The 26,904-nt window shown below is 55.6% G+C and overlaps 12 protein-coding genes across 12 annotated transcripts, besides 12 other annotated features; 7 read left to right on the top strand and 5 right to left on the bottom strand.

The window, feature by feature from the left end:
• Nucleotides 1–263: 263 nt before the first annotated feature.
• Nucleotides 264–790, top strand: EKO05_0004523 (uncharacterized protein; the record flags this gene model as incomplete). Its single annotated transcript, XM_038939050.1, has 3 exons — nt 264–379; nt 432–442; nt 498–790. The coding sequence occupies 3 exons, from the start codon at nt 264–266 to the stop codon at nt 788–790; spliced, it is 420 nt and encodes a 139-aa protein (XP_038800310.1).
• Nucleotides 748–785: a tandem repeat.
• A 344-nt stretch (nt 791–1,134) lies between the features above and the next one.
• Nucleotides 1,135–2,733, bottom strand: EKO05_0004522 (uncharacterized protein; the record flags this gene model as incomplete). Its single annotated transcript, XM_038938687.1, has 3 exons — nt 1,135–1,393; nt 1,455–2,485; nt 2,590–2,733. The coding sequence occupies 3 exons, from the start codon at nt 2,731–2,733 to the stop codon at nt 1,135–1,137; spliced, it is 1,434 nt and encodes a 477-aa protein (XP_038800309.1).
• Nucleotides 2,734–3,453: 720 nt separating this feature from the next.
• EKO05_0004521 (37S ribosomal protein S22) lies at nt 3,454–5,877 on the top strand (the record flags this gene model as incomplete). Its single annotated transcript, XM_038945599.1, has 1 exon — nt 3,454–5,877. One exon carries the CDS (start codon nt 3,454–3,456, stop codon nt 5,875–5,877), a length of 2,424 nt encoding a protein of 807 aa, XP_038800308.1.
• A 307-nt stretch (nt 5,878–6,184) lies between these two features.
• On the bottom strand, nt 6,185–6,637 carry EKO05_0004520 (uncharacterized protein; the record flags this gene model as incomplete). The annotated part of the gene is made up of 1 exon (XM_059636409.1): nt 6,185–6,637. One exon carries the CDS (start codon nt 6,635–6,637, stop codon nt 6,185–6,187), a length of 453 nt encoding a protein of 150 aa, XP_059492392.1.
• Nucleotides 6,638–6,722: 85 nt separating this feature from the next.
• On the bottom strand, nt 6,723–8,138 carry EKO05_0004519 (Non-specific serine/threonine protein kinase; the record flags this gene model as incomplete). Its single annotated transcript, XM_038939038.1, has 5 exons — nt 6,723–6,780; nt 6,899–7,385; nt 7,435–7,923; nt 7,974–8,046; nt 8,127–8,138. The coding sequence occupies 5 exons, from the start codon at nt 8,136–8,138 to the stop codon at nt 6,723–6,725; spliced, it is 1,119 nt and encodes a 372-aa protein (XP_038800307.1).
• Nucleotides 8,139–8,480: 342 nt separating this feature from the next.
• Nucleotides 8,481–8,539: a tandem repeat.
• Nucleotides 8,540–10,125: 1,586 nt separating this feature from the next.
• On the bottom strand, nt 10,126–10,572 carry EKO05_0004518 (atp18 subunit J of the mitochondrial F1F0 ATP synthase; the record flags this gene model as incomplete). The annotated part of the gene is made up of 4 exons (XM_059636408.1): nt 10,126–10,187; nt 10,251–10,301; nt 10,433–10,462; nt 10,536–10,572. 4 exons carry the CDS (start codon nt 10,570–10,572, stop codon nt 10,126–10,128), a joined length of 180 nt encoding a protein of 59 aa, XP_059492391.1.
• Nucleotides 10,573–10,855: 283 nt separating this feature from the next.
• EKO05_0004517 (DASH complex subunit spc19) lies at nt 10,856–11,405 on the top strand (the record flags this gene model as incomplete). Its single annotated transcript, XM_059636407.1, has 2 exons — nt 10,856–10,942; nt 11,001–11,405. The coding sequence occupies 2 exons, from the start codon at nt 10,856–10,858 to the stop codon at nt 11,403–11,405; spliced, it is 492 nt and encodes a 163-aa protein (XP_059492390.1).
• Nucleotides 11,406–11,915: 510 nt separating this feature from the next.
• EKO05_0004516 (delta subunit of the central stalk of mitochondrial F1F0 ATP synthase, atp16) lies at nt 11,916–12,676 on the top strand (the record flags this gene model as incomplete). The annotated part of the gene is made up of 5 exons (XM_038938828.1): nt 11,916–12,047; nt 12,136–12,158; nt 12,229–12,448; nt 12,502–12,591; nt 12,644–12,676. The coding sequence occupies 5 exons, from the start codon at nt 11,916–11,918 to the stop codon at nt 12,674–12,676; spliced, it is 498 nt and encodes a 165-aa protein (XP_038800305.1).
• A 403-nt stretch (nt 12,677–13,079) lies between these two features.
• Nucleotides 13,080–15,218, top strand: EKO05_0004515 (uncharacterized protein; the record flags this gene model as incomplete). The annotated part of the gene is made up of 1 exon (XM_038938884.2): nt 13,080–15,218. The coding sequence occupies one exon, from the start codon at nt 13,080–13,082 to the stop codon at nt 15,216–15,218; it is 2,139 nt and encodes a 712-aa protein (XP_038800304.2).
• Nucleotides 15,219–16,565: 1,347 nt separating this feature from the next.
• EKO05_0004514 (uncharacterized protein) lies at nt 16,566–18,128 on the top strand (the record flags this gene model as incomplete). Its single annotated transcript, XM_059636406.1, has 1 exon — nt 16,566–18,128. One exon carries the CDS (start codon nt 16,566–16,568, stop codon nt 18,126–18,128), a length of 1,563 nt encoding a protein of 520 aa, XP_059492389.1.
• Nucleotides 18,129–19,537: 1,409 nt separating this feature from the next.
• Nucleotides 19,538–19,567: a tandem repeat.
• Nucleotides 19,568–19,804: 237 nt separating this feature from the next.
• Nucleotides 19,805–19,857: a tandem repeat.
• A 471-nt stretch (nt 19,858–20,328) lies between these two features.
• On the bottom strand, nt 20,329–23,805 carry EKO05_0004513 (eukaryotic translation initiation factor 3 subunit A; the record flags this gene model as incomplete). Its single annotated transcript, XM_038938868.1, has 3 exons — nt 20,329–20,992; nt 21,041–23,647; nt 23,768–23,805. The coding sequence occupies 3 exons, from the start codon at nt 23,803–23,805 to the stop codon at nt 20,329–20,331; spliced, it is 3,309 nt and encodes a 1,102-aa protein (XP_038800303.1).
• Nucleotides 21,096–21,168: a tandem repeat.
• Nucleotides 23,354–23,391: a tandem repeat.
• Nucleotides 23,655–23,761: a tandem repeat.
• Nucleotides 23,806–24,052: 247 nt separating the features above from the next.
• Nucleotides 24,053–24,102: a tandem repeat.
• Nucleotides 24,103–24,148: a tandem repeat.
• A 279-nt stretch (nt 24,149–24,427) lies between these two features.
• Nucleotides 24,428–24,474: a tandem repeat.
• Nucleotides 24,475–24,487: 13 nt separating this feature from the next.
• Nucleotides 24,488–24,525: a tandem repeat.
• Nucleotides 24,525–24,562: a tandem repeat.
• Nucleotides 24,563–24,636: 74 nt separating this feature from the next.
• Nucleotides 24,637–25,054, top strand: EKO05_0004512 (Guanine nucleotide-binding protein subunit gamma; the record flags this gene model as incomplete). Its single annotated transcript, XM_038939075.1, has 3 exons — nt 24,637–24,806; nt 24,877–24,937; nt 24,992–25,054. 3 exons carry the CDS (start codon nt 24,637–24,639, stop codon nt 25,052–25,054), a joined length of 294 nt encoding a protein of 97 aa, XP_038800302.1.
• Between the last annotated feature and the right edge of the window lie 1,850 nt (nt 25,055–26,904).

Genomic DNA, 26,904 nt, shown 5'->3' with positions numbered 1-26,904 from the left:
GAACATCACCGTGAAACACCCACGCAAAGACAATCCAATCTATGAACACTTCGCTAGCTTGTTGGTGTGCACTGCAGCTACTATGAGGCAGGTTTGAGCTCTTGAAAAATAGTAATGCCAGGCTGTGTATGCACAAACAAAATATCTAGTGAGTACGCTGCAAGGTCGCCCCACCATCTCCGACCTCCGAGCCTCGAACTCCCCCGCACGTCATCCACTGCTTTTCTACAGCAACCCAGACGCTCACAACAAACACACGCAACATGTCCGACGCCGACCTCGAGCAAATCAGGCAAGCCCGTCTGCAACAACTGCAGCAGCAAGGTGGTGGAGGCCGTGGCAGCCCCAGCGGCGAAGGCTCAGAGCAAGACCAGCGGAGGTAGATAAACCACGAAGCGCTGCAGACATGAAGACTACTAACGATCCACCAGACAACAAGAATGTACGTTCCCCGTTCGTTCTCTCTAGCTTCTCCATCGTCTAACACACTCACGCAGCGGACCAGCGCCAGCACATCCTCTCGCAGATCCTGACGCCCGACGCCGCCGACCGCCTCGGGCGCATCAGGCTGGTCAAAGAGTCGCGCGCGACAGACATTGAGAACCGGCTCATCATGCTGGCGCGCACGGGCCAGATACGGCAGAAGGTGTCCGAGGATCAGTTGAAGGATATCCTGGGCGCCGTGGCGGAGCAGAATGAGAAGGAGGAGAGCAAGATTGTGGTGAATAGGCGTGGTGGCGGCGGGTGGGATGAGGATGAGGAGTTGGAGGAGCTGATGAAGGATGTTTGAGGGAGGACAACAAGGAATTGAACACGAATGGGAATTCCTGATGCATGTGGGACTCGGTGCGCGTTCGAAGATTTTGAGTTGCTCGGACTGTGGTGCCGGGACTGAGTGTGGCCAAAAGGAAAAGATGACGGCAGGCATGGAAGTCAGTAGGAAGGCCAAGTTGGGGCTGCGACTGAATAGAGTGAAGAACAGCAACGCCTCACGGGGGAGGGTGGTACTGTCGAACGTGCAAGATCAACTGTATCAATTGCTGAAGATCCACAACCACTCCGCCAGCAGTCTCTACTCAGCATGCGGCAAGATCCTCGTGAACTCGACCACCAAAGCAGCGACTTACAATAGACTCAATTGACCACCACCAACGGTCGTGGCGTGAGCTTCGTGCCGTGACTGAACAGATTCTCTGGATCGTACTTCTGCTTCAAATCCTCCAGACGCCTCACATTGGCGCCAAAGATGTCGTTCGCCGCAACGTCCTCACTGGCATAGTTGCCGTACTGGCCCACGCCCCCATCTTTTGACCTATCTGCCGCCGTCTCGGAAGCCTTCTTGAGCAGCGAGCGCGAAAAGATGCGCATCTCGTTGTCGAGACTGGGATCGAACCTATCAGAGAAGCGATCAGTGAGATTCATCCTCTCTGCGAAGAGGGACATCAAGTACGTACCACTTGAACACAGTCGCGACGTTGTAGTAATCACCGCGATTCGCAAAACTCGTCTCCTCATTCCGTACCTCGATGACTTTCTCGTACGGAACAACCTCCCATAGCATCATGCTCTGCGCGATCTGGAAATCCGCTTTGCTCTCCACAAACGTCTGGAACTCGTTGTACACGCCCTCGACGAAAGACGGGTCTAGGGGCAGCTTGAACGCGCCGCCGCCAAACTGCTTGCGTCCGTCGAAGCCGGCCGAGACATTGAGGAGGCTGTTCAGCACAGGGTATGGTACCATGCCGCTCATGTTCGCGAGGGGGTTCAGCGCGAAGAGTTCTGCGAATATCTCTTTGCCTTCGGCTTCTGTTCCGTTGTGGAAGAGCTGCGTGAGGATGACGGGAGCGTTTTGGGGCGGTGGGCTCGAGAACGCGACCAAGAGTGCTTGTCGCCCGTCATTCGTTTCGTGAAACTTATTCATGAATTCCACAATCTGCGGGAGAGCTGTTGGGGGGAATACGAGCGGGCCTGCAAAGACGGGGTTGGGCTGGTCGTAGCCTTGGAATGTGAAGTTTGTTACGACGCCGAAGTTTTGTCCTGCGCCGCGAATGGCCCAGAATAGGTCTGCGTTCTCTGTCTTGGAGGCAGTCAGGACCTCACCGGACGCGAGGACTATCTCGGCGGAGAGTAGGTTGTCGATTGTGAGACCGTACTTTCCTGTGAGATAACCGTAGCCACCGCCAAGGGTGAGGCCGCCAACCCCGGTGTGGTTTACGGTGCCACCGACAGTTGCAAGTCCGTGTTTCGCGGCGGCGAGGTCGACGTCTTCCCAGATTGTGCCGCCTTCAGCAGTGATGGTACGGGCTTCTCGGTTGACAGTGACGTTACGCATCTTGGAGAGATCGATCACGAGACCGTTCTCGATAGATGCTGCGCCAGAGGTGGAGTGCCCGCCACCTCGGACGGTGAAAGGCAGCTTGTGTTTGCGTATTTGCTCGAGAGTCGCCGAGATGTCAGATGTCGATCTAACTGCTACAACAGCGGACTAGACTATAGTTAGTTTAACCGTTTCCAACGAAAGAGCTGACCTCTTGAACGTGAAGACTGTCAATCCGCAGTGGGGATCCACTGGGACTATCCGTGACTTACAGCTCTCCTGACGCAACTCTCACTCCATCTTTGGATGATGTCTTCATACTTCTGACCATCATCAGGTGTCAGCACCTCAGCGGTCGTGCCTTTCAATAGCTCTTTCAGTGACTTGTAGTCGAAACTCTCAGCGACTGAACCCATTTCGACGTCGATGCTCCAGTACCGGCTCGAGCAACTGATGTGTGATGGCAATGTTATCCCCGCTCTTCTTCTTAGATGCTGACGTCTGCGAGACTCAAGCTAGCTCTGCTGTGACACTGGACAGAGTGCTCTGACAAAGTTTCTCTGACAATTTCTCAGATTGTTGGTCTGAGTGTTTTAGTTGTGTTGAGGAAGTACATAGAGTACAGCTTGGAATACATGGTGGGGTGGAACTCTTCATATCTCCGGGTGCCAGCTACCGAGTGCCGATAAGTGGCAGTAAGCAACGATCAGCGAAGGGGAGCACGCAAGATGGACACATTGAGAAATGCCGTCTACAGGCTGCCATTCAGGCATTGTGGACCGCTGAAGACATTTGCATCCGCACATATCCTGATCGAATCTAGCAGTTGCTTGTCCCTCAGATACAGCACATGACCAATTACTACCAAATCAGACTTCAAGAAAAATTGATTAGGTGTAAACTCAGCCTACAAGACTTTCAAGATCTCAAGTTGAAGCAAACATCAGCGTTGTGTGCTCTGGGGTAGTCTAGTCAAGACGCTGCGCAGTCCTGCACGCTGCCATCAACACCTGCGTAGTGATTGGCTGGGCGCGTCTTCTAGCGTGGACCCTTGACAATGTGCATTGCGGCGAACTTTCTCTCTTCCGTAGCGCAGGCACAGAAGCTGCCACACTGTAAACTCTCAAGATTCAGCCATGCTCAAAGCAAAAAGTATACAGTCCATCTGTGCATCATGTCGCCTCAATATCGCCATCACTCGAGCGCGTAATGCACGACTACCACAGAGCGCGACTTACCTGCTACCGGCACCGACAGCTTCATTCACACAGCAACGCGCTCTGTCGACGACACTTCTACGACGACGACAACAGCAATCTCAAGATGACGCGACAAGCTCAGCGGATTCAGCTGTAGACCCGGCAGTACACAAGTTGAATGTTGAAGTCAATGTACGAAAGGCGAGACAGCAGTTTCGTGATGCTTTGCCACGAGACCACTTGAGCGCTGACGAGTACGCGCTGTACGAGAGATTATATGGGCCCCCCATCTTCGTGGATACGGCGGAGGAACTGCTAGCAACTGAGAAGCAGCCACAAGAGATCATATCTGAGGAGCAACCAGACGGCTCTACGGTGCTATTGCGGAGAGGTGAAAATGGTGAACTTGAGGAAATCGACCTCCACGAGGAAAAGAAGATTGACCTGGCAGAGGAAGATGAAGGATCAATGACACCAGAGGAGTGGGAAGAATACAGAGAGGAGAAGGCTGCGAACTTCCACGACAGTGTCTACGAGCAGAGTCGTATCCAGCATGAAGAAGCTGAAGAATGGGAAGACGAGGAGGTGGAGGACGAGCCTTTCATGCGCGCACACCCCTTGACTATCGCCGGCCGCTTTAAGCCATCACCATCCACCGTATTCTTACCCAAAGACACTCTTGTCGACCCCACCGCCCTCCTGCTTACACGTGCGAACCACAAGCACCTCACCGAGTCAGCAAACCGAATATTTGGTGGACGTGGCCTGCCGAACTCGGCGAGCACGCCACCCGCAAGATTAGGCAAAGAGCAGAAGCCCATCTCTCTTGACCCTTCGCAGGCTGAGATGGGCAACATCGAGGCCGATGCATACATGGCTGCCGTACAGCCAGGAACGTACGCGAGTGTAATGAGCGCCTTGGTTGAGGTTCGACGCCGTCTAGGCACACCGTGGGTTGATCACATGCTGGCGAAGAAGGGTGGAACTGTTTTGGATGCCGGCTCTGGCGGCGTTGGAGTGCTTGCATGGCAAGAGATATTGAAAGCTGAGTGGGAGAGTAAGCAAGAGAGCTCTGAACAAGCCCCTCTCGAAGAGCCTAGTTCAGAAGAGGCATCACCAGAAGAATCAACTACAGAAACCGCTCCAAAGGGCAAGGCCACAGTCCTCACCAGTTCAGACACCCTTCGCCACCGCGCAAGCCGCCTACTCGAGAACACGACTTTCATCCCGCGGCTGCCCGAACACGTCACTTCTCAAGACGAACTCAACACAACCCAACCGCGCAAAGTCTACGACATAATCATAGCCCCGCACACTCTCTGGCCTCTGAAGCAAGATTACCTACGCAAAGACCAAGTTGGTAAATACTGGTCCCTCCTTAACCCTAAGGGCGGCGTCCTTATTCTGATTGAAAAGGGCCTGCCACGAGGGTTTGAAGTAATTGCCGGTGCACGAGAGCTGCTCCTGAGCCGACACATTGCCTCTCCAGACAGCACCGCCATCGAAACGCCACTGGAGGAGCAAGTCAGCAAACCAGACCAGGAAACCCGTTTCACGAACAAGGAAACAGGCATGATCATCGCGCCCTGCACAAACCACTCCGCATGCCCCATGTATTCGACCCCAGGCAAGAGCGCAGGAAGGAAAGATTTCTGCTTCTTCACCCAGCGCTACATTCGCCCGCCCTATCTGCAGCGTATCCTCAACGCCAAGGACAAGAATCACGAGGACGTGCAATTCAGCTACCTAGCCGTACAGCGCGGACGCGACCAGCGCCTGCCCCAACACGACATCGTCGGCAAAGGCGTCGTACAGGGCGCAGACAGCACCGACGCCGCATTCGCCGGCCACGAGTGGGCAGCCGAGAGCCAGGACCCGGAGAACCCGGACCTCGTCACGCCAGACCAACTCAATCCTCTCGCGCTGCCACGCTTGATCCTCCCCGCGCTCAAGCGAAGAGGCCACATCATCCTCGACGTGTGCACACCCGCCGGCACCCTCGAGCGCTGGACTGTGCCGCGCTCTTTCTCCAAACAGGCCTTCCGCGACGCGAAGAAATCCCGCTGGGGCGACCTGTGGGCGTTGGGTGCCAAGACGCGTATTCCTAAGTCTGTCCGCCTTGGGCGGCCGAATGAGGAGTTTGATCGCAAGGGCCGCAGGATCAGGGCGCCGAAGAAGATCACGGTGGAGATTGGTGTGGGCGAGCAGGATGGCAGGGCAGTGGATGTTGGAGAGGACAGAATCACCAGCGGCGGGAGAGGGTTTGGAGACAGCAACGGGCGGTACAACAAGGATAGGAAGATTAGGGGAAGTGGTGGAAGGAAGGGGAGAAAGAAGTCCGATGATTTCTTTGCGGATTAGTTGTAACAATATTGTATCTCGCCTTGTATTAAAGCAGCGTTGGGCGGCGTTGGCATCACTGTAAGATAGACATCACGCAAGGGTCAGTACGAGTACGAGCTGGAACAAAGGAGACTGTATTTGTAGTAAACCATTCACCGTCGAACACCCAACTTCGGACGTAATGGTAGCAAGCTAGACCCTTCTACACATCCCCGGAAGCGGCCCCTCAAGAAAAGCCCTTCCAACAGTCTAGCTGCCCGCCAAAATGTCTTCCACATCACTACCCGTCCTCGTGCTGAGCCACTGCTCCAGCCATGTTCGCAATTTATGTGTTCGTCCCCTTGCAATCTTGACCTCCCCACAATCTGGCAGACCATATCCGAAGGAGGGAGAACGCGCGAAAGAAATGCTGTAGGAAACCATGTAATAAAGACAAGGAAAAGGCAGGATTAATGGAGAGTAGCGCCGTAGAACCAATGATCATCCGGGAATTGTCCAGTAGAGCTGTGCTCAGCGTCCAAGGTATTAGGTGTCGTGGTGACGAAAACCAATGCTGAATAGTGATGATCGCCCACCGTACCGCTATGTGAAGTTGAGATACCGCATGGGATAAGCTTTCAGATACCAAGACAGTCGCCAGAAACCCGAGGCCATAATAGATGCAAGACACCGAAAAGTCTTGCCAGGTCCTGATTAGGTCTCCGACGAATAGATCCCGTGAACTGATCGAATAGGTGCAAATGCCGTCCAATATATTGCCAGGACAGCACTGCCGCATTTCCCATTCGTTGGTGTGAAATCCAGTCGAATGAACCGGTTTACACAAGAGAGTTGAGATGACGAATCGAAAGCCGCATCAAGAATCAGTAGCCACCAGATGCATACTGGTCCCCGCCACGCTTGTTGGCCGAACGAAGCTGCCTGAACAGAGAATCAGAGGTTAGTAAATTCTGACTGTGGCGTCCTCCGCGCAAAAGCGTTATCGAACACCAAACGCAGAGGAAGGGGTCCTTACAAGGATCAGATATATCGAACTCACATTCCGGTGCCCTCCTGGCGTGCATTGACCGGTCCGCGCTTGGCCCCGGCCGCAGTGCCAGCGTTGGCAGCGGCAGTGGTAGTGACGTGGCGTCCGCGACCGTTCTTGTCGTCCTCCTCACCTTGGCCCTGACCAGCAGCCTGGGCAATAGCCTGGGCGTTCTTCTGGTACTTGTAGACGGTCCAGTCGAAGACGTAGTCGTACTGGAAGCCCTCACGGACGAACAGGTCGCGGAAGATCTTGCGCAGGTAGGAGTAATCGGGCTTGTCATCGAAGCGGAGAGAGCGTGTGTAGTTCAGGTAGATGGCGAACTCGTTGGGGAAACCACGGCAGAGAACCTCGGTGGGGGTGGTCATCTTCTTCTCCATGATGCGGTCATACTTCTGCTTCTTAGTAGCCGCCTTGAGACCCTGCCAGGGGAGGGAACCGCGACAGAAGTAGAGCATAACGTAGCCCAGGGACTCCATATCGTCACGACGGGATTGCTCTGTTTACAGTTAGTGCATGCAAATGAGCAAAATCGCAGGCAGACATACCGACACCCAGGTGGGTGTTGATGGAAGCATAGCGGGCAGTACCCGTCAGATTCTTGTTCTCTCTGTACGGAATGTGGAAGTGTGTCTTGGGATCACGGTACTTCTTGGCCAGACCGAAATCGATCACGTTGACCTGGTTACCGCGCTTGCCAATGCCCATGAGGAAGTTGTCAGGCTTGATGTCACGGTGGATGAACGACTTGGCGTGGATGTACTCGATGCGGGAGATGAGCTGGTCGGCGAGCAGGAGAACAGTCTTCAACGAGAACTTGCGGTTGCAAAAGTTGAAGAGATCTTCCAGGGAGGGACCGAGCAGATCGAGGACCATGGCGTTGTAGTCACACTCGGTACCGAACCAGCGCACGAAGGGAATACCAACACCGCCGGCGAGGGACTTGTAGACACGAGCCTCATACTCAAGCTGAGGGTGCTTCGCCTTGACACTCTCGAGCTTGATAGCAATCTCCTCGCCCGAGATGATGTTCGTGCCTGAGGCAGGTTAGCTCAGGTGAGAGGACAAAGTGTCACTCTGCACGCACCGAGGTAGATGTCACCAAAGGAACCGCTGCCGATCTTGCGGCCGATTCTGTACTTGTTGCCGACACGGAGATCCTGTGACAGTCAGCTGCTGGCCTTGCAGTGCAGTGGGTGCGGGCTCTGCGTGTCGATGCAGGCTGCGGGGTCTGCTGTACCATTGTCGTCATGATTGCGGTAGGATCAACCTTGAGGAGGCTGGCCTGCAGATGGTGTGGTGGTTGTAGCGGGACGTCGGTTGAGACGCAGCGGCGGAGGCGGTGTTGTGTTGGTGGAGGAGGAGGTTCAGCCTGTGACGGGTGGACCGGTCAGTATGAGGCTTTTGCCGACAAGGCGGTGAGTAAGCGGTGCGGGCAAGCGAGGCGGCCGACAGGGGAGGTGGAGCGAGCAGGCAGCGAGAGACAGTACACAGTAGGGAACACGGCGGTGCGAAGAGGTAAATCCGCTGTTGTGGGGGACAGATGGGCACGAGTGTGGAGGCAGCGCGCAGGCAACAGGCAGGGCGGGACCTCGCTGGGCTGGCTGGGCTGGCTGGGCTGGCTGGGCTGGCTGGGCTGGCTGGACTGGCTGGACTTACAGGGCGTGAATGGGCACCAACGGATGACGGCAACACCGGAGGCTGTGTAGGAGCCGAGGGCAAGAAACGCAAGAAACCGGTTGCTGCTGAACAGAGGCTGCAAAGAGGCGGCTGCACGCTACAGAACAGCAAAAGCCCCAGAGAGAAAGCACGGCAGTAGGGGGGGTGCGGGAGAGTAGGTAGAGGTGAGGAGGCGGGCAATCCAGCAGGCGTAGCCCTCCCACCTCGACCTTCATCAGCCTTGGCACATCACCCTAGCGTGGCAGCATTTCACTCTGCACGGCGAGCAGTGCACCCTGGGGCCTGCACACACACGCTGCTCGGTAGAATTGCTGCCCAGTGGTGGCCTGCGCTCTCGCATTCACGTCGTCCGCGGCCAGGTCTGCGCTGCCGGACTGCTTCGAGCGTTTCAAGTGCCGCAAACTGCTGGCCGTCTCATGCCGAGGCCTTGCAGTTGCACCAGAAGGCGCCCCTTTATGCAGTCTCCACTCCCTGACGCCCATGTACTATGGTACTATGGTACTGTGGTGCGTGCAGCCCATTGAGTATGATGCGTCTTGTTCCTCCGATCGACTGCACGAACAGGAAATCCAATCTGGCAGCAATCCTCCGGCTCAGACCGATCTGCCAGGCTAAGATCGGCCAGCCACAGCCCTTTTGGCCTCAAAAGCTCGAGCATCTTGAATGCAACATCGGCGGTTGCGTCGACGACGCCCAGCCCGCCGACTCGCCTGCTGCTCAACCGTGCTTGCATACGACAACATGGACAATATCTGTTCTGCTGGACTTTCCGTTGCCAGACTCCGGAAGCAAGGTCCCCGAGAGCTGATGTACGTGGCTGATGATGCAAAGCGATTGACAGCTGTCACGCTTCCTACTGGAACAACGTTCCGTCGCGCATGATCTGGCTATCTATGTACAGTGGTGCACGTGTCTTGCAGTGTCACGAGGCAACAGATGCAATGCATTGACAATATCGTCCGCAGACACCCGGTCGGTGATTGTTGTTTCTTGCTGCTCTCCAAGAATGCTTGGTTATTAGACAAGCTGGTCGTAACTTGGTCAGCGCAAACGACGAAACAGCCATGTCTCTCCTATATTCATCAGATCCGCTCTTATTCATATGATGCTTGAGGACGGTCAAGTTTGACAAAGGCGGTTTAGCATGTATGCTCCCTCCACCAGCATGGACGTGATCAAGTAAGTGGGGGTTGCGAAGCATATCTCTTCACCTGCACAACGGTTGCGAGCTGCCTGATAGCTTGATAGTCGGCGGTGGCGTAATCTCCGATATCAGTCGGTGCTAGTCTGCCTGTCTAGTTGCAGAAGGAGAGTTGTCAATGTGGCTAAGCAGGTAGTTTTGCGCCTACTTCCAGCAGCGGTCGGACTCTTGGGATTGCATATAAATGTCCCATGGTCATAGGTGGACATGTTGGAAGACGTTGTTCGTATCAAGCTTGCATTGCCCAAGTCTATACAGCCACCTCGAGGCGAGGCGTTCCCGGCAGCTTCCGCGTACACGGCTATTGTACATTGCCTCTCATGGTATCATGGCCCTCCGTCATCGTGCGTTATCGAATCTAGTGGTTGGGGGAAGCGTTCTTGACGGCCGGGTTGCGGGGGTCGTTCTTGTACTCGTCGGCTGCGACATGTCAGCTCGGGATGTCCGGTGAAGACCCTTGATCTCGGGAATGGATGGACTGACCCTGGCCCATGGCGTTGGCGGCAGCGTTGACACCGTAGAGGATGACAAGGCCTGTGCATGTTCGTTAACGTTGTTCTGAGGATTCGCTCGGTGCTCCAATATCTCCCAATCGGCCCAAATCATCTCTCCGGCTCTCCGGCTCTCCTCCTCTTCTGCGGTTTAATTCGGTGTTCTCGACGTACCAGAGACGTAGAAGGGCCACATGGGCTTAGCTGTGATTGGACTTCCGTTAGCTATGGCTCTCGACTCTCGTTGCGCTTCTGCGCGCTGCGCGACCTGACGTACCGACTTGCGCGGGGAACTTGCGACCGAGAAGAGGCATATTGACGTGTGATGGAGAGGCAATGGGTGGGTATGCGGGTGCCGTGGGAGATGAGAGTCGATGGGTCGTCGAGCTCCTAGCGCACTGTAGAATCTCGCTCGATGCTTGGCAACCATGTCGGCGGAAGGTATGGCCGACGTTGTTTACAAGACTCCGCATACCCCACAAGCACGACGCATTCATTGCCTACGAGGCGTTTCTGGACAGGTAGCAGAAGAGTATAAAGCACCGCGACAGTATGGCATCCGCATTGGAAGGTTGTGTTGCCTCGTTGCGCGGCAGCATGCAGAACCTCGACTCCACCATAAACATCCTCGACGACGGTGTGAGCGACATGCCACGGCTAGCTAAGGTGCTACAAACAACAAGAGTAGGGACTCACTGAACGAACCCATATTTGCATGGACAAGTATACTCATTGCGACCAGCATTTCGAGCTCATTTCCGAAACCGACCTCCAAACCGCGCAGTCCGCGCTCCTCTCTGAGATTCGTCCCGAGGTGGATAACCTACTGAAACGCGTCGAAAACTACCTGGACAAGCTCGAACGCCGCGAACAGTCTTTGATTGCAAAATGCGATCTGAACGATGGCCGCCTCGGACGCGATAGCACGGGGGGGCCGGGCTCTAGCTCTAGACCGGCCAGTAGAGCGGCGGCAGGGCGAAGCAGTGCAAGAGCAGTGACTGCACAGCAAGAGCTGAAGTATAAGCAGCTGAAGGCACGGAAAGATAGGCTGAGCTATGCTGTGGAGACGCTGGAGCTGCAGGCGAAGCAAAGGGAGAGACAGCTGAGAATGAGCATGGCCGCTCCGCAGCAATTCGATGATTACTAGATGGTGGTCTCTCTCATTCTCGTGTTGCGGCTGTGCGCAGATATGTGGTCGGTACGAGAAGTCCCGATTGAATGAAGTATTGGTGGGGAAAGAGGGATGGTTGGTGGGCGTTTTGCTTTTGAGATACCCTTGAGACGAGCGAGTCTATTTTCATGCCAGTCTGATCAGCCTGTGCAGTATTGATTGAAGGTGACCTGTTAGACCAGAGCCGTGGTGGACGTAGGCCGGGCGCTCGAGACCAGCTCTTGACGAAGATCCGAGTGATACCACAGCTCGACAATGCAGCATGTACAATCAGCAATATGTTCCAGAAACACGCAAATTGCTCAAAACAGTTGCCCGTGTCACGTTCGCTGTTCGTCAGTCGCCGTCCAAGGCCTATCACTCTCGATGTGAGCAACGTGAGGCGCTAGCGGGACAACTCCGGCTAGCCGCAAGTGCAGAGATTCAACGACAACGAAAGCTCTCGGCCGCACCAGCAATTGCATCCTCACCACCCCTCCATCCATCATGAGCGCCCTCCGCATTGCCCGCTCCGCCCTCCGCGCGCGCCCTGCCGCCATCGCCCGCCCCATCCAGCGCCGTGGATACGCTGAGGTCGCCTCGGACAAGATCAAGCTCTCCCTAGCTCTGCCTCACCAGGTACGCATCGCCTACGCCTGCCGCATCTCGGGGATGCCGTTGGGCCGCTTCTTCGCTGCGGCATCATTGCTGACAAATTGCCATGCAGACCATCTTCAAGTCCCAGGATGTGTATGTCCACCGCCAGCCCGACCGAACCCGCATTGCGAACGAGCGATTACTGACATGAGGGATCGTGCAGCGTCCAGGTCAACCTCGCCGCCGAGACCGGTGACATGGGTATTTTGGCCAACCACGTTGCATCTATCGAGCAGCTGAAGCCCGGTCTGGTCGAGATCATCGAGGAGTCCGGCGGCAACAAGCAGTTCTTCCTGTCTGGTGGATTCGCCGTTGTCCAGCCTGACTCCAAGCTCAGCATCAACGCCGTCGAGGGATACCCGCTTGAGGACTTCAGCGCCGACGTACGATAGCACCACGCAACTGCTGCGAGGAGCGCAGGCTGACTGTAGAGCAGGCCGTCAGGAACCAGATCGCCGAGGCCCAGAAGATTGCCAGCGGCAGCGGCAGCGAGCAGGACATTGCTGAGGCCAAGATTGAGCTCGAGGTATGGAAAACAGAGCAGGAAATGACTTGGGTCTTGCGCTAACAGTTACAAGGTACTTGAGAGCCTCCAGGCCAGTTTGAAGTAGATGTAAATAGCGTTTAGGGGGCATGAGATGTCGCTCTCGTAATCTACATGGTTGCCCGGCTGCGTGCGGAGACCGATGACCATGTGGTATGTATAGTATCCAGCGCGAAGCACGCGACGTGCTTTCCATCAGGAATTGATAGAAGGTGCATCTTGAGCCAACCCCAAACCCCAAACACTCGTCTTTCTCCAGTCCTTCCTGCGCTTCTGCTGCACCGATTGAGTGCATCAAAGTCGCCATCAATCCTACTGCTCCTGTTTTCTACCTTATTCATATTCATCTCATCTTCCAGCTTTCCTTTATTCCCTGATTCACTTTCCTCTACAAGCTCCTCACATCATTTCTACAGCACAGCAACTCGACTCACGCATCTTGATTCTTGGACCCTTCCTTAGCATCTTCCATGCGTCGAGGCTTTGATCAGCCCACCTCAAGCTCTGCATCTCGTTCCAGCAACACCAGTGCCCGCGAGCAAAAGCAGCGCACACGACAGGATCGGAACGACGCTCCTTCACAAGCAGACTCAATCTCAGCTCGACGCAAGTCATCGAACCGTCCGAACTTGATCCTGCCACCGCAGTCAGATGACGTCCAGTCAGCTCCACAAGGACACAAGTCGCCCGCATACCTCGAGGGCAAGAACCCTTACGGCCAGATTCTGGATGATATCGATCATCCCTATCGCAAGCCAAAAACTACAGGAGGTGTACCGACCCAGCTTGGTGCCACTTCTTCAGGTCGACTGCGAACATCTGGCTCCTTCCACTCCAAGACTCGACCTGAATCAAAACCCGAGCCCGAGCGAGAGGTCTCTGCGCCAAATTCTTTGCAATCACCATTGTTCCCGAGGACACCCGCAAAACCAATCTCAGTACGGGCTGCGAGAGACTTCTTCGAGAGCAAAGCATCCTCAATCCGATCAGCTCCTCCTTTTCCACCTCCGGCAGCTGCTACAGCCAAAGGTGCCAGTGCAAAGACTCGGGTGAGCGAGGAGTACGTACACAACCTCCCACATCGCCGCTCCAGGGATAAGGCCACTCGTCCGGATTTGCGCATCGCGATACAATCTGACTCGGATATAGAGCCGGTTTTGCCAAGTCCACCACCGGAGGCGTCTACCCAGCTTGAGCCTTCTCAGCTGACAAACCGTCTCGCTCTTCTAAAAGGCGACTCGATGTCGAACGTTGATCTTCGGAAAGCAACAGCACTTCAAGACACTTCTGCGTACAATGACCTCTCATCTGAGGCTCCCAGAACAAGATCTGGTGAGCGGCATCCTACCAATTTCCTCGCCACAGCATCTCGAGATACTGAGCCCTTGGACAAGAAACAGCGGTCTGTTGGGAATAGTTCAAAAGCAGATAACGCTTTCAATACACTCGTAACAGTTCTCGAGCATACCGACAGAGCCGACAACTGCCATGTATCCGATGAGACAGTGAGCCATCGTTATGCCCATTCTATGACAGCCGCTGAAAGCGACCAAGAAGCAGCCAAAGAAGTTGCAACGTCCAGTGCGCACCCTAGTCACACTGTTCGAAGAGCTGTCGAGGAAGACCACGGATTTACGGCCAAGCAATTTAGCAGACGCAAGTCTTACAGTGCTCCTCTGACCCATGAGGGAACATCAGCTGCACGAACGATAAGGTCAAGGCCTCACAGGTCTTTAGCAGCAGACCTCGGCCGATCTACAGAAGACAACGATAGCACCGGGCCTGGCGACGTTCTTGGAAGAGTTCTGGATAATGCTTCCAACAGCTTCAGTCACGACGGTTCAGGCTCTACGCCCTCACTGTCTCGTCGAAGTACAGCTCCCAGTCCCACTCAAATAATGAATGAGCATATAGATGTGGATGAACCTAATATCACCGTGCCCGAGCATGTCGATTGGCGTAGCGCATACGGAAGACGCAGGACGCAAGACTTTGGCTTTCCTGGCGCACGCATCAAGCCGGGGGGCACATTTAGAACATACAAGCCTCTCCAAAATCCCGATAAGTGGACCAAGCGCGCTTGTGGTCATTTCTCATTCATGGACCCTACCGAATCTCGTGAGCATGCATCCAAGAGGCTATGTCATCAGTGTAGAACCAAGTCTCCACCGCCTGGATCGAAGTCGGCGACACAACAGCGCACTTGGCGACGAGTGGCGACGGAATCCTTATCATTAAGCTCGTACTCATCGAAGAAGGCTGATGGCACATACTGTCGCAGCCCCGGACACCGCAAAAACCACTCCGAATGTCCACCTGCAGAAAAGTGTTGCGATGCCTTGGCGAGGGACGTGGGGAATATCATAGATGCTATCCTGGAAGAGCACACCAACACATTGCAAGATGTGATCAACAGCATCAGACATGCTGAACCCAGTCTCTCCCAGCTTCGAAGGAAGACTGAAAATCCCATCCAACGATACCAGGTTGAAAGCGCTCCTCTCTGTCATACGCCATGCAGATCTTCTCGCGCCCATAAAACGGTCCATCAGCCTTACCAGACTATACGCCAACCAGTGGGGAAAGCAGTGCAGCAAGTGTACGAATAGCAACCGCCATGTCCAAACGTTCCTCCCAAAGCAGCTGAGAAGCTGAATGTTGGGTTGCCTGGGCTACTTGCTCCGAATATCAACGACCACAAATCCGTCTTGCGTAAGAGCATCAAGACAGTTTCTGATCTGGTTGATCTGGTCGACTCTGTTGCAGATGACCTCGGCATTGATCTAGACAGACGACCCAGCGCTAAGGACGATGAGTTGTTCGAAAATGCGCCTGTGCAAGGTTCCTCCACAACATCAGCTGTTTCCCGAGATAGAGTCCCCGAGGCTTTTGGAGACGTCATGCCAGAGCGAATCAAATCCAACCAAGACTCTTGGCTTGAGCAAACTCGAAGACATTTGACTGAGCTGTCGGACGCTTGCACACAGCTGATTGACAAGCTTGGCGATATTGCTCAAGACTTGGGTGTCCCTTGGCAGGACCGTCGCGAAGCCAAGCTTGCATTTGATGATGTCAAACGGAGGCTCAGCGGAATATCTTCCGAGCTGCCAGCGGAATCAACACGACTAAGGAACAAGTCTTGTGACTCTAGAGAGGTCTCGTCAGGAATTTTACAGAAGAGGGTAGGGGTCGCACAGTCTGAGGTTCCTGGGGCAACTAATTCGAACACTCTCGTTATTGAAGCTCTTCTTGCTTTAGACTTCGAATCTCAAATCAAACAATTTGATAGGAAGTCAGAGACCGGGTACCTACACCAGCCCGAAGTAGTATATGCCGATTTCACTCCGTCCCAGCGTTCACCCACAGGATTTGTGTTTGAACCTAAAGATTTTGTTGCACTTTGCGAACACAAACGGTCAGTCCAAAAAAATTCATCTGATTCCGAGGAAAGCTACTCTTTTACGCCATTAGGCCATGTAGACATTCTAGAGAGTGTAGAATCCAGGATTCCCGTAGAGAGAACGCAAAGGGAACACGAGATGGCGCTTGAGCCCGAGACTTCTGACCAAATTACCAACCCACGTACAACTCTTCTGTCGACTGTCGTGTCGCAACATACTGACTGGCAGAGTCCCTTTTCTTTCTCCTCTTCCGAGCTATAGGAGGAAAAGGAAGAGAACAGGGACTCCCCTGCGGTTGAGCGCGTTGCAACTCGAGCTGCTGCTCCTCGATCGATTCTGAAAAACGAACAAACTGTATCACAGATCCCTCTCGATGATAGCGTACTTGTGGATGGAAAGCTGCCAGCACTAGACCTGCGACCAAAGCCTGCCGAGTTTGTAGCAGATATACCGCCACGCATACCCACGCAATGCACCGCTTTTCTGATCGCAGACCCAGTTTCGCCTGTAGAACGACTTGCATCGTCTTCATCTGAGCTAGATGTAGCATGGTACATGCCGATGAAGAAGGTCACCTTTCAGCCATCTCGTCAGTCTATCCCAAAGGAAGCTGAGCGTGTGTCACAGGTCATTGAAGAAGCCTCTGGTTCAGACTCTACACCGATAGACGGAGCGCAGGAAGAGTACGTCATCTTTGAAGCTCTAGTCAAGCGAACTAGCGGAGCTACCACTGTCGAAGGAACTGATCAGCGAGGGTCTTTCATGTTTCGTTCGTCAACCACTTCGTCTTCCAAATTCTCCACTGAACATGTGGAGAAAGCGCCTGCTGTTTTGCGTACAGCTACATGTGAGCCAACTCGCAGCTTCACCAAGCTTGTGCCATCGCTCTCTAACGACTTTGAGTTTGAAGCACCGACTCTTCAGATTGGAGGAGCTTGTATAGCACCTCGTTCGCCAACACCAGAAGCCGAGGCCATTGACCTGGGTTCATCAGGATTCTTCGAACCACTTACAACAAGCGATTTGCAGCCTGATCAGAAGGTTGATGAGATGTACAATACTGCTTTCAAGACAGGGTGTGCAAGCTCTTCTCTGCTTGACGAACCACTGGTTCTGTACGACTTCTACCACGCATCGACTGAGATTGTGGCAGATACTACCCTTGAAGAAGTTTCTGCAGCTCTTTCCAGCACACGAATAAAAGAGAGTCCAATGGAAAGGGTACAAGTAAAATCAGCGGCTATGGACTCGCCGTCTCCAGCACTAGTTCCTTTGCCAAGAAGGTTCATCACCAGTACACCTACCTGTTACTCGGCGTTAGCTGGAAAAGCAAAACCAGAGACTATTGTAGTGGCAGAAATGACTGGAAATTTTGCCAAACGACAACCGACGATGATTCCTGCCCATGGCTCAGCGCAAGATCTCGGTTGCATCGTCACAGCTCAAACCCTCGATCCCTCCTGGGATGCAGAAAACCCAGATCCACCATCAGTACGCCGAGACGTCGAGACAAAGCTTCACGAGTCTCGAAAGCTCGAGAATCATAAGGCCTGTGCTCTGACAGAGGCGAACGACCACATGCAACAAGACTTGACAGTGCCTTCACTTTCCACTGCACAAGAGAGGAAACCCAGTACCGCAGCACCTGGCATCATGGCGCCTCCCCCTCAAATGATCAACAGAGTTCACAGGGCCACAAATGTTGAGAAGAAATCTCGAAAGAAGGTTTCAAGCTATCCCCCTGAAAGACAATTCCCTCCAGCTCCTGCTTACCCTGTACGCGATACCCCAGCATGGACCAGACCAGATACCTACACACCGCCCCCGAGGCTGAAAGCTAAGCCTCCTTTATTGAAGAGTTGTTTCTTCGGACTTTGTTCAAAATCAAAGAAAAAGCTCCAACCCGTTCAACAGCAGTCATACAGGCCCGGATATCGTGCGCCAAGGCTTCAAGCTCAACGGTCTTTCGAGCCCTGTCGCGACCGACCATTCGAGCCCTTTCGCCACGTGGCACCAAGACGGGTAGCAGGAACTCCTAGGGAACGCTACAAAGGACAAGAGGTTATTCGACCGCACCTGTATACAGATCCATGTATCGAGCCCCAACTTCGATTCTAGACCGATGAAATGCTCTCTCGCCGGCACAAGTTGCGTCCATCAGAAGAAACATCTGCATAACTCCTATCCTGCAGTCTCAGTCTAAGAGGGCGATTTCTCGAACTATGAAGTGCAGCCCAGAACCTGGCCGAACACCTCCAATTGCAACGAGGCTCGCCAGCTATCTTTTCGTAGCCAAGCGTCAGATCCCGCTCGCCGCCGACATTCAACAAAGCAAGACCCCCATGGGCAAGAGAAAGGCGTGCCCAAGTCCCAAGCGTCTGCTTCTCAACGTAGGCCACAGGCCTATCGAACATCCACTCACACCCGCCCAATCATTCAAAAGAAAGTAGAACCAGAAAGAGTCTGGCAACTGTTTAAAAAAGGAGCTCCAAGTTTAACGGTTTCTCCGAGATCCAAGTCAGCAGCGCAAATTACCAACGGGCAAGCCAGACCAGCCAGTAACCGCAAACCCGTGTATTGGTCACAAGCTGTCGAAGCTTCGTACGAATTTTACTCTGCAGTTGCGAGAGCAGGCACCAGAGCCAAGAATGTAATTGACAGGAAGGGGCGAGCAAGGCAGTCCAGGATCGAAGGCATGAATGAGAGAGCCAACTCTCATCGCGGGGTGCCAAACCCGCTCGAGTTTTAGGAGACGAGCGTCGAAAGCGACATCAAATTCCAGGCCAGCATCCAGGAGGCCAATGTTCAGATCGAGAGAATATCCGCCTGCGCTCGAATGATCACGAATGCAGCGCAGGTCGTCAGCTTCAGCGATTGCAGCGCCGCGAAATATATGGGAGGCCATAGGCCGTGAGAAGCGATTCTCTCGGCAGGCGCCGATGAGCCATCAACAGCAGCAGATTTTCGAACTGAAAACGCAGCCCAGACTCCGCAGGCAGCGAGTCAGACAACAGATAGACCGTTTCGGCATTCCTCAGTCCCATTATACGACACAGATACCTCAGACATGTGTGCAGTACCCAAGCATGCAGTACCCAAGAGGCGAACCCCTAAACAGAGCTTGAAAGATTTGTCTCCTGCCTGATGCTCACCAGCAAGAGCTGGGCTCGAAAGCAAGGGAAAGTATCATGCTTAGCAATCGCCAGCTCAGGCAACAAGTACTGGGAAAGGACAAGACGCAGATGATGAGGAGGTCAAGGGGTCATGAGCAAGTATAGCAGAGCAGCAAAACAATCAGCAACCACGACTGAAGAAGAAGAGAGAACAGGTTTCAGAGGTAAATAAGGTTGGCGATAGACGCGATGACGAGCCACTGCTGTATCATTGAAGACGATGGTTCTTGTACATTCCTAGTCTACCAACCTTGCCAACACATCAACTCAACCCATGCGTTCCACATCTCAAGTCCTTTTCAGGATCCTCTCTTCCTTGAATCCTCGGACCCCACTCGCTACATCCTCCCCCGACACTCACTAATCACCTCCACTCACTCACTCGCCAAACCCCTGACTCAAGCACCCCGACCCATCACAGCATCTACTCCATTTCCTTGAGCTTTTCCCCTTAGGCGGACTCTATATGTTTTTCAAATTACAGTATTCACATAATCACCCATTCACCTCCGTTATGGTCTAGTGGCTAGGATACATCGCTCTCATTAGCAAGTGCCGATGTGGCCGGGGTTCGATTCCCCGTGACGGAAGCTTTCTTTTTGCCGGCTAGGAGTGTCCAGTGTGGTGTTGGTGTGGTGTTGGGTGGATGTGGTGGAGAGGATGGTGGGGGGTGGGGACAGCGGAGGAAGATTTTTTTTTCCCATCTCCTAGGGGGAGGGCGTTTTTCGGAGCAGCGGCAGGGAGTGGGGGCGGGATGCGGATGGGAGTGGATAGCTGAGAATGTCGGGGGATTGGGAATGTGGTGGTGGACGACATACTGCGAGTTTGCAGTGTGGGTGTGGTGATTGATTTTTTTTGGCGATTTTGTCCTTGGCAGAATGTGACACGACGCGGATGTGGCTCTGGGTAGCATCGCGTGAGAAACGGATTTAAAAGCGTCTGGCGACGGGTGTGAAGAAACGCTGTAAGTGCATTTATAGGAAATCCTAACTATGATGGCGCATAATCGTGACGGCCGTGCCTGAGAAAAAGCCAGAGCCAAAAACAACGCCCTATGTACCACCGAACCCTTTTCTCGTGACCAGACACAGATGCATCATTATACGCGTCAATCATGTCTAATAGAACCCACGGCTATCCTGTCCCTAAGTGCGCCTGAAGGCACCGGGCCTGTACTTGCCATCGCTAGCACCGCCCGCGGGAGGAGGGCGGGACTCGGGCTCACGCTCGCCGTCGGCGGGTGCGCCGCGACGGCTGGGAGGCTCCCACCGGCCACCTGTAGCGGGGGATGCCTTGCGGTCAGAGTCACCGCCGAAACCACGGCGAGGAGCCTCGTAGCGGCCACCAGCGGCAGGAGAGCTAGAGTCGGTACGCTCGGGACGCTCAGCACGAGCTGGCGCGTCACCGCTGCGTCCTGCAGCCTCACGCTCACGCCAGCCTCCACCGGGGGCAGCGCCGCCAGCTCCTCGCAGGTGGGGAGGAACGTAGCCGGAGCGCTGGGAAGGTGGTGCCTCAGAGGGAGGGGGAGTAGCCGTAGGAGCAGTGACAGGAGTGGGTTGAGCAGCGGGCGCAGCAGGGGGGCCTTCGCCAGAGTCCTTTGCGGCCATGCGGTCACGCCACGAGGGCTTGCCGCCAGCGAGGGCGAGACGGGGTGGTCCACTGGACTCGGGCTCTGCGGCAGCGGGTGCGCCACGGGACAATGTGCGGTCGGGGACTTCGGAGCGGAAACCGCCAGCCTTCCTTGCCTGGAGCTTGGCCTCCGCAGCCTCCTCGCGCTCGCGCTGGATGCGTGCCTTCTCGTCGAGGGCCCTGGTATGGGTTAGCATTGGACATGTGTAGGAGAATGGGAATACTGACTTGCGCTCCTCGTCCCTCTTGGCCTTCTCCTCGGCCATCCTCGCGCGCTTCTCCTCCTCAGCGGCAGCCTTGGCCTCAGCCTCAGCAGCCTCACGCTCCTCCTCTTCCCTCTGTCGTCGCTCAGCCTCTTCGCGCTCACGCTTCTCCTTGGCAAATCTCTCCTTGACTTCCTTGACGCGGGCAGCCTTCTTAGCCTCGAGCTCCTTCTGTGCGGCCCTCGAGCGCTTCTCGAACTCGGCCTTGCGATTCTGCTTGACGGTGGTGACAAAGTCGGAGTAGATGGGTACGAGTCGGGACAGGCGGTGCTTGAGGGCAACGTCCTCCTTGTGCCTCTGCTCGGCTTCCTTCAGCTCCTCGGCCTTGGCCTTCTCGTAAGCCTCCTCGTCGGCCTTCATCTGCTTCTCGTAGTCCTCCTTGAGGTGCTTGATCTCCTCCTTACGGTAGGCACGCTCCAAGTGGTCGATCCTCTTGCCGCTGATGCGGAGAGTCTCGCCGAGCAGGCTCTTCTCCTTCTCGAGAGCCTGCAGCTTGAGGATACGGATGCGAGTCGAGTCAAGGTCATCGATGTTCTCAGGGAGGTCGATGTCAACCTTGGTGGTCTGCTTCAACTCCTTGAGCTGCTTCTCAATCTCCTCACGCTGAATGCGCTGTTGCTCAGCCTTGATGCGCTGTTCTGCGCGGAGACGCTGCTCCTCGGCAAGGCGGCGTGCCTCCTCTTCCTTCAACTGCTGCTGGCGGAGCGCCTTCTTGGTTTGCTCCTCGCTCTCCTTTGCCTGGAGCGCCTTTGCGGCAGCCTCCTTCTTCTGGGAGATGATGTCGCGACGAGCGAGGGTCTCCTGGTGCTCCTGCTCAGCGCCCTCCTTGGCACGGGCAAGGGCAGCCTCCTTGAGCCTGATGCGCTCTGCGTTGAACGACGGATCAACATACTGGCAGGTGACAAAGAGGGACTTGGCAAGGCGTGTGAGCTGAGATCGAACAATCTCGGCCGGTGTGCTCTGGAGACGCTGGACGGAGCGAGTCTCGGTCTCGGCGGAGCCAGCACCCGATCCAGTATGCATGGCCTTGGCAGAGGAGAAGACATCAGAGTCAAAGGTAAGGACGCCTGTAGCGTGATCGATGCGAATGGCAAGGTCACCCTTCTTGCAGCCGTTCATGATGAACTTCTCGATGGTAGCCTTGCTAACACCGAAGGGCTCAGGGAACTGAGCGAGGTCAAGCACGAACTTGATCTGAACCGAGTCGTAGACCTGGGACAGCTGCTGGAAGAGACGGGTAAGGATGACCTGCTGGAGCGGGCCCACGTACTTCTTCATCTCCTCGTCGGCGCCAATCTGCGCGAGGATGGGGGAGATCTTCTTGCAGATGGACAGAGGGTGGAAGTCGACCTCGAGGATGTTGTAGAGGTCGCGGATCTCAGGGCGAGCACGCTTGAGCAGACCCTTGCTGAGGGCGTCCTTGAACAGGATGGCACGGGTGGGCGCCTGGTTCATGCCGAGCAAGTTGGTGAGGCGAGAGTTCTTGTTGTTCTTGGCGGCGTCGACGTCGACAAGCGCACCGCGGGATCGGGATGTGCTGATGACGGGGATGGAAAGGGCGGAAAGGAGGACGAAAGAGGCAGCCTTGGTCATGTCGGCCTCGGTGACGGCGGGGTTGTCCTTCTTGGAGCCCTGTCCAGAGGCAACGGCAGCAGCGGACTGGCGGAGGAGGTTGTAGTAGCGGCTCCATGCGGCTGCGTGGAACAGATAGTTCTCGCTGACCAAGAAGATGCGTGTGAGCTTCTCGAAGTAGTTGGCCATCATGACGTTCTTGGCAGGGCGCTTGCTCAGGCTGAGCAGGGTGTGGATGTCCTCGACGCTCCTGAAAGCCTCCTGCCACAGCTCGAGCTCGACGGCGACGTTCAGCTGCTGGAAGCGGGTGTCGAGGTGACGCTGCAGTGTGTCGGGGTCGGACAGGTTGATGGCGTGCATCTGGGAGGAGAACTTTGCGGCATTCTGCAAGTGGTTGCGCAGAAGCTCGCAGAGACGGCGGAACTCGGTCTTGCGGGCGTACTTTGAGCAGAACTGGAAGGCCTGGTGGGCGGTGGACTGGTACATGAGCTCCAGGCGGGCGTTGTTCTTGAAGATGTCGAGCACGGTGCGGTAGGTCTCCCACAGGAACTTGAGCCAGGGGGTGACGATGGCGCGGTCGGTGCGGTCGCGGGCCTGTTCGCCCGAGACGGTGGAGAGCAGGATGGACTCGGGGGTCTCCGAGGCCTCGAGGTCCTCGATGTTCTTTGCGTCGCCCGAGGTGCCTTCGAGCGAGGACTGGACCTCGTCGGCCTTGGCCTGGGCCTCGGTGACCTTGGCCTCGGCGAGCTCGATGAACTTCTTGAAGACGAGCTCGATGGTGCCGACGTTTGTGTTCTGTGCGGTGTTCTTGTACTGGTACAGGCCGTCCTTGGCGAGCTTACCCTTGCGCAGGTCGACGCAGAGCTCGACGAAGAGGATCATGACGGGCTCGAGCGAGGCGATGGGGCTGCTGCGGGTGCGCTTGGAGGTGACATGTTCGTGGAGGAGCTGCAGGGCGGCCTGCTGCTGCTGGACGCCGATGAGTTCCTGGGCGCGTTTGCTGCAGCGGCGTTAGCATGGTGTGGGCGGGGGTGGGGTGTCTGTGAAGGCGTGGGCGTGGGCGTGGACGTGGACGTGGGGCGTGTTTGTGAGGGAGGAAATGAAGGCGTGGGCGGCGTACAGAGTGTTCTCGGGCTTGCTGTGCGGTGGAGGCGCCATGCTGGGCAGCGGGGGGACGGTGAATCCGGGTCGCTGGGGGGGAGGTTCAGCAGGCGGGCGGCAGGCCTGTGTGGTGGGAGCGCGTTGCAGACTTTCACGGCGGCGACGATGTTGGCGGTGCACGGCAAAATCATGTGGGAAGGCTAGGCGAAAGCAGCCTAGCGTGTCTCGACGCCCCGTGTCTCTGGTGGGCAGTCACGAGCAAGGCGTGGGAGGGCTGCGATGCTCGTCGCCCCCGTTCGTCCACCAGTCAATCATCCATCCTCGATCAATCAATCAATCAATCAATCGATCAATCAGCCAGCCAGTCCATCAGCCAGCCAGCCAGCCAGCCAGCCAGCCAACCAAGCCATCCCCGCTGCAGCCCCGCATCCATTGTTCTCGCAGTGCAGCTTGCATCGGCGCTGCAGGCTCCGTCTCTGTCGCTGCGGCTAGACCGTTTGCGACCAAGGGGCTGAGCCAATACCGCTGAATCTCCTCCAACCTCTCCTTACGCCTCGCCTCCATCCGCCCACTCGCCGCCCGCTCCCCATCGCCAGACGCTCTCCATCGCCGCAGCTCGCAGCAGCCCGGCCTTCGCGCGGAAGGCTCTCCTGGCTGGCCAACTCCACTCCTTTCTCGTGCCTCCGCTCTCTACCGCCGCCCACGTCGCCCCTCGCCCGCCGCCGCTCCTCGCACTTGGCTCCTCGCACCCTCTCTCTCTCTCTCTCTCTCTATCTCGCACCGCGCCTCGCTGCGTCTCGCCGCACCACGTCGCCGTGCACTTAATACCGCCCGCACCTCAACCTTGCTCCTTCTTCCCTTACGATACCCCGCCCTGTTACGCGCTCCATGCCTGCCATGATGGCTGCCGCGCCCTACGAGATCCGGACTGGCGGCGACGGCAAGTCCAAGAAGCAGAGCATGGCCGAGCTGAAGCTGCGACGCCTGACCGAGCTCAACCAGCGCCTGCGCGAGGACCTCGAGCGCCGCAGGATACCCGTCTCCGAAGCCGCTCTGGAGTAGGCCTCCCTCCCCGCGTCCACGGCAGTGCGGTCGTAAACAAACAGGATGGCTAACGCGCGTGCACAGTCTCATTGCATTCACAGACAAGGAACCCAAAGACTGGATGGTGCCTTCACGATGGGGAACAGTACGTGGCAGCCTCGATGGGCCCTTGGATGCACTCTGCTAACACGCCGCGCAGATCGACAAGCGCGAAGACCCCTATGCCCCTCAGCAAAGTAATGGATGCTGCATCGTAATGTAAACGGCGAGTAGGAGAAGAAGATGCAGCCGGTGATGTCTGAGCAACGGCGTTTATGCGGGGCCCTTTGACGGTCGTGTTTCAATTTCCTCTTTTTTTAGTTTGGTTGGTTGGTTGTGGTGATAATACCCACCGTGTGCAGCGGTCCTGGGAGCTGACATTCAAAACGGATCATGTACTTTCAGCAATGTGTAAATTACGGGAACGCGAACAAGCAGACGCTCGCCGCTGTTCATTGCTGGCAGCGCACTAGGGATCGGCACGCTTCTTCTACCTGGCCAGTTTGCCTTTTCAGGCTGCTGTGCCTCACAAATCACGAGACGACAAAGGTCTCACTTTACTTTGCATTCCACCTAGCCAATCGGATGCTTCTGGTTACGTTGCGTTTCTTCTCTGTATTCTCTTTATTTTCTTTCTTCTTCTTATTCTCTTTCTTCTTCTTATTCTCTTTCTTCTTCTTATTCTCTTTCTTCTCTTTCTTCTCTTTGTTCTATTTCCTCTCTTTGTTCTCTTTCTTCGATCTATTCTCTGTATTCTCTTTATTCTCTTCATTCTGTTTGTTCTGTTTGTTCTCTTCAATCTCTTCACTCTATTATTGTTTTGAGTTTGTCGGTCGTCGAGGCCCAAAGGGGCAGGCACTAGCCAAACGAGATTAACAAGGTGCAAACGAGCAGTGGCATCAATAGTGCAGTCCACAAATCACCAGAGAAAACATCTGGCCCCCCAAAGCCCACCAGCGTCAGTGACTGTGCGCTGCCAGTCAAGACGCAAGCAGAGCAGGGTTGTTTGCACCGTGCAAGGACGAGGCTGCGGCTTGGTCGTGTTGCGCCAACTGCCCGTGCATTGCCAGATCGCTGGAACGGGCACAGGCGCCGAGTCGAGTGCATGGACGAGCGCGAACGGCTCCGGCTCCGGCAACGCAACAGCATCAGCTCCAGCCTGCAACTGCGCATCGTTTCCCTAATCATGCTCGTTCGGCCGGACACTGCAATGGCGCTACCAGGTAGCGAGGATGAGCCCTCGAGAGAAGTACAGTGTAATTTTGCAAGAATGCACCCTTGAGAGAACTACGGTGCACTTTTGCGAAAATGAAACCTTGAGAGAACTACGGCGTACTTTTGCAAGTTAGCTATTACCGAATCTTCACTGTAATCTTGCGCTTGTTATCGAAAGAATAGGAACGGTCGGACACCGGGTAGCCAGGCCAGTGGTTTGCGCGACGCACTGATGCGCGGAATGCAGGGCCAGGGCGTGGTTTTGCGTGTTTTTGCGTGTTTTGCGATTCGCACACTGCTCTCGCAGGCCGAGGCCCATGCATCCCACGCCGGTGTACATCAGGCCGACGTCCAGCATCGTCCACCAGCACCGTCACCACTTGCCTCTTGACGCTGGAGGCTTGAGATCAGCGTCATGCGCAGTGCAGTCGGCGCCGATGCGGTAGACAGCTGATGGTGGTGCTAGGCACGCTTCCCTGGCCCTCTGGGCGCTGCGATTGGCTGGGATGCCTCGACTGCACCAGACGTGGGGTGGTCAAGGTCCTCTTAGACTCTTACTAACGCGTGGGGGGGGTCTTCTCCAGCCCACCACGGCAAGGTCAGCCCGCACTCGCATAACCCTCTTGGGCTGCACAGGGTCTGTGTGGCCTGCTTGACTGCCTCGCCGGCCCCGTTGGAAAAGCGTAGTCCAAGAACCGAAAACCAGAGCGCCCTCCAACTCTAGAAGGAGCGCGTCTAGCGTCTTCACTCGCTTGCGATTCCACCCGACGCGAACGACAGCCCCACCAGTGAAGGCGAAGAAAATTGCTCGCGCCTTGTAGATCGAGACTCTCTCCCACTTGCTCCTCCACCGGCAGG

This window comes from Ascochyta rabiei, chromosome 6, assembly GCF_004011695.2.
Source record: "Ascochyta rabiei chromosome 6, complete sequence".
In the NCBI taxonomy this organism is placed as follows: Eukaryota; Fungi; Ascomycota; class Dothideomycetes; order Pleosporales; family Didymellaceae; genus Ascochyta; species Ascochyta rabiei.
Note: the sequence above shows the minus strand (reverse complement) of the source record. Positions and strands in the feature narration are given on the sequence as shown.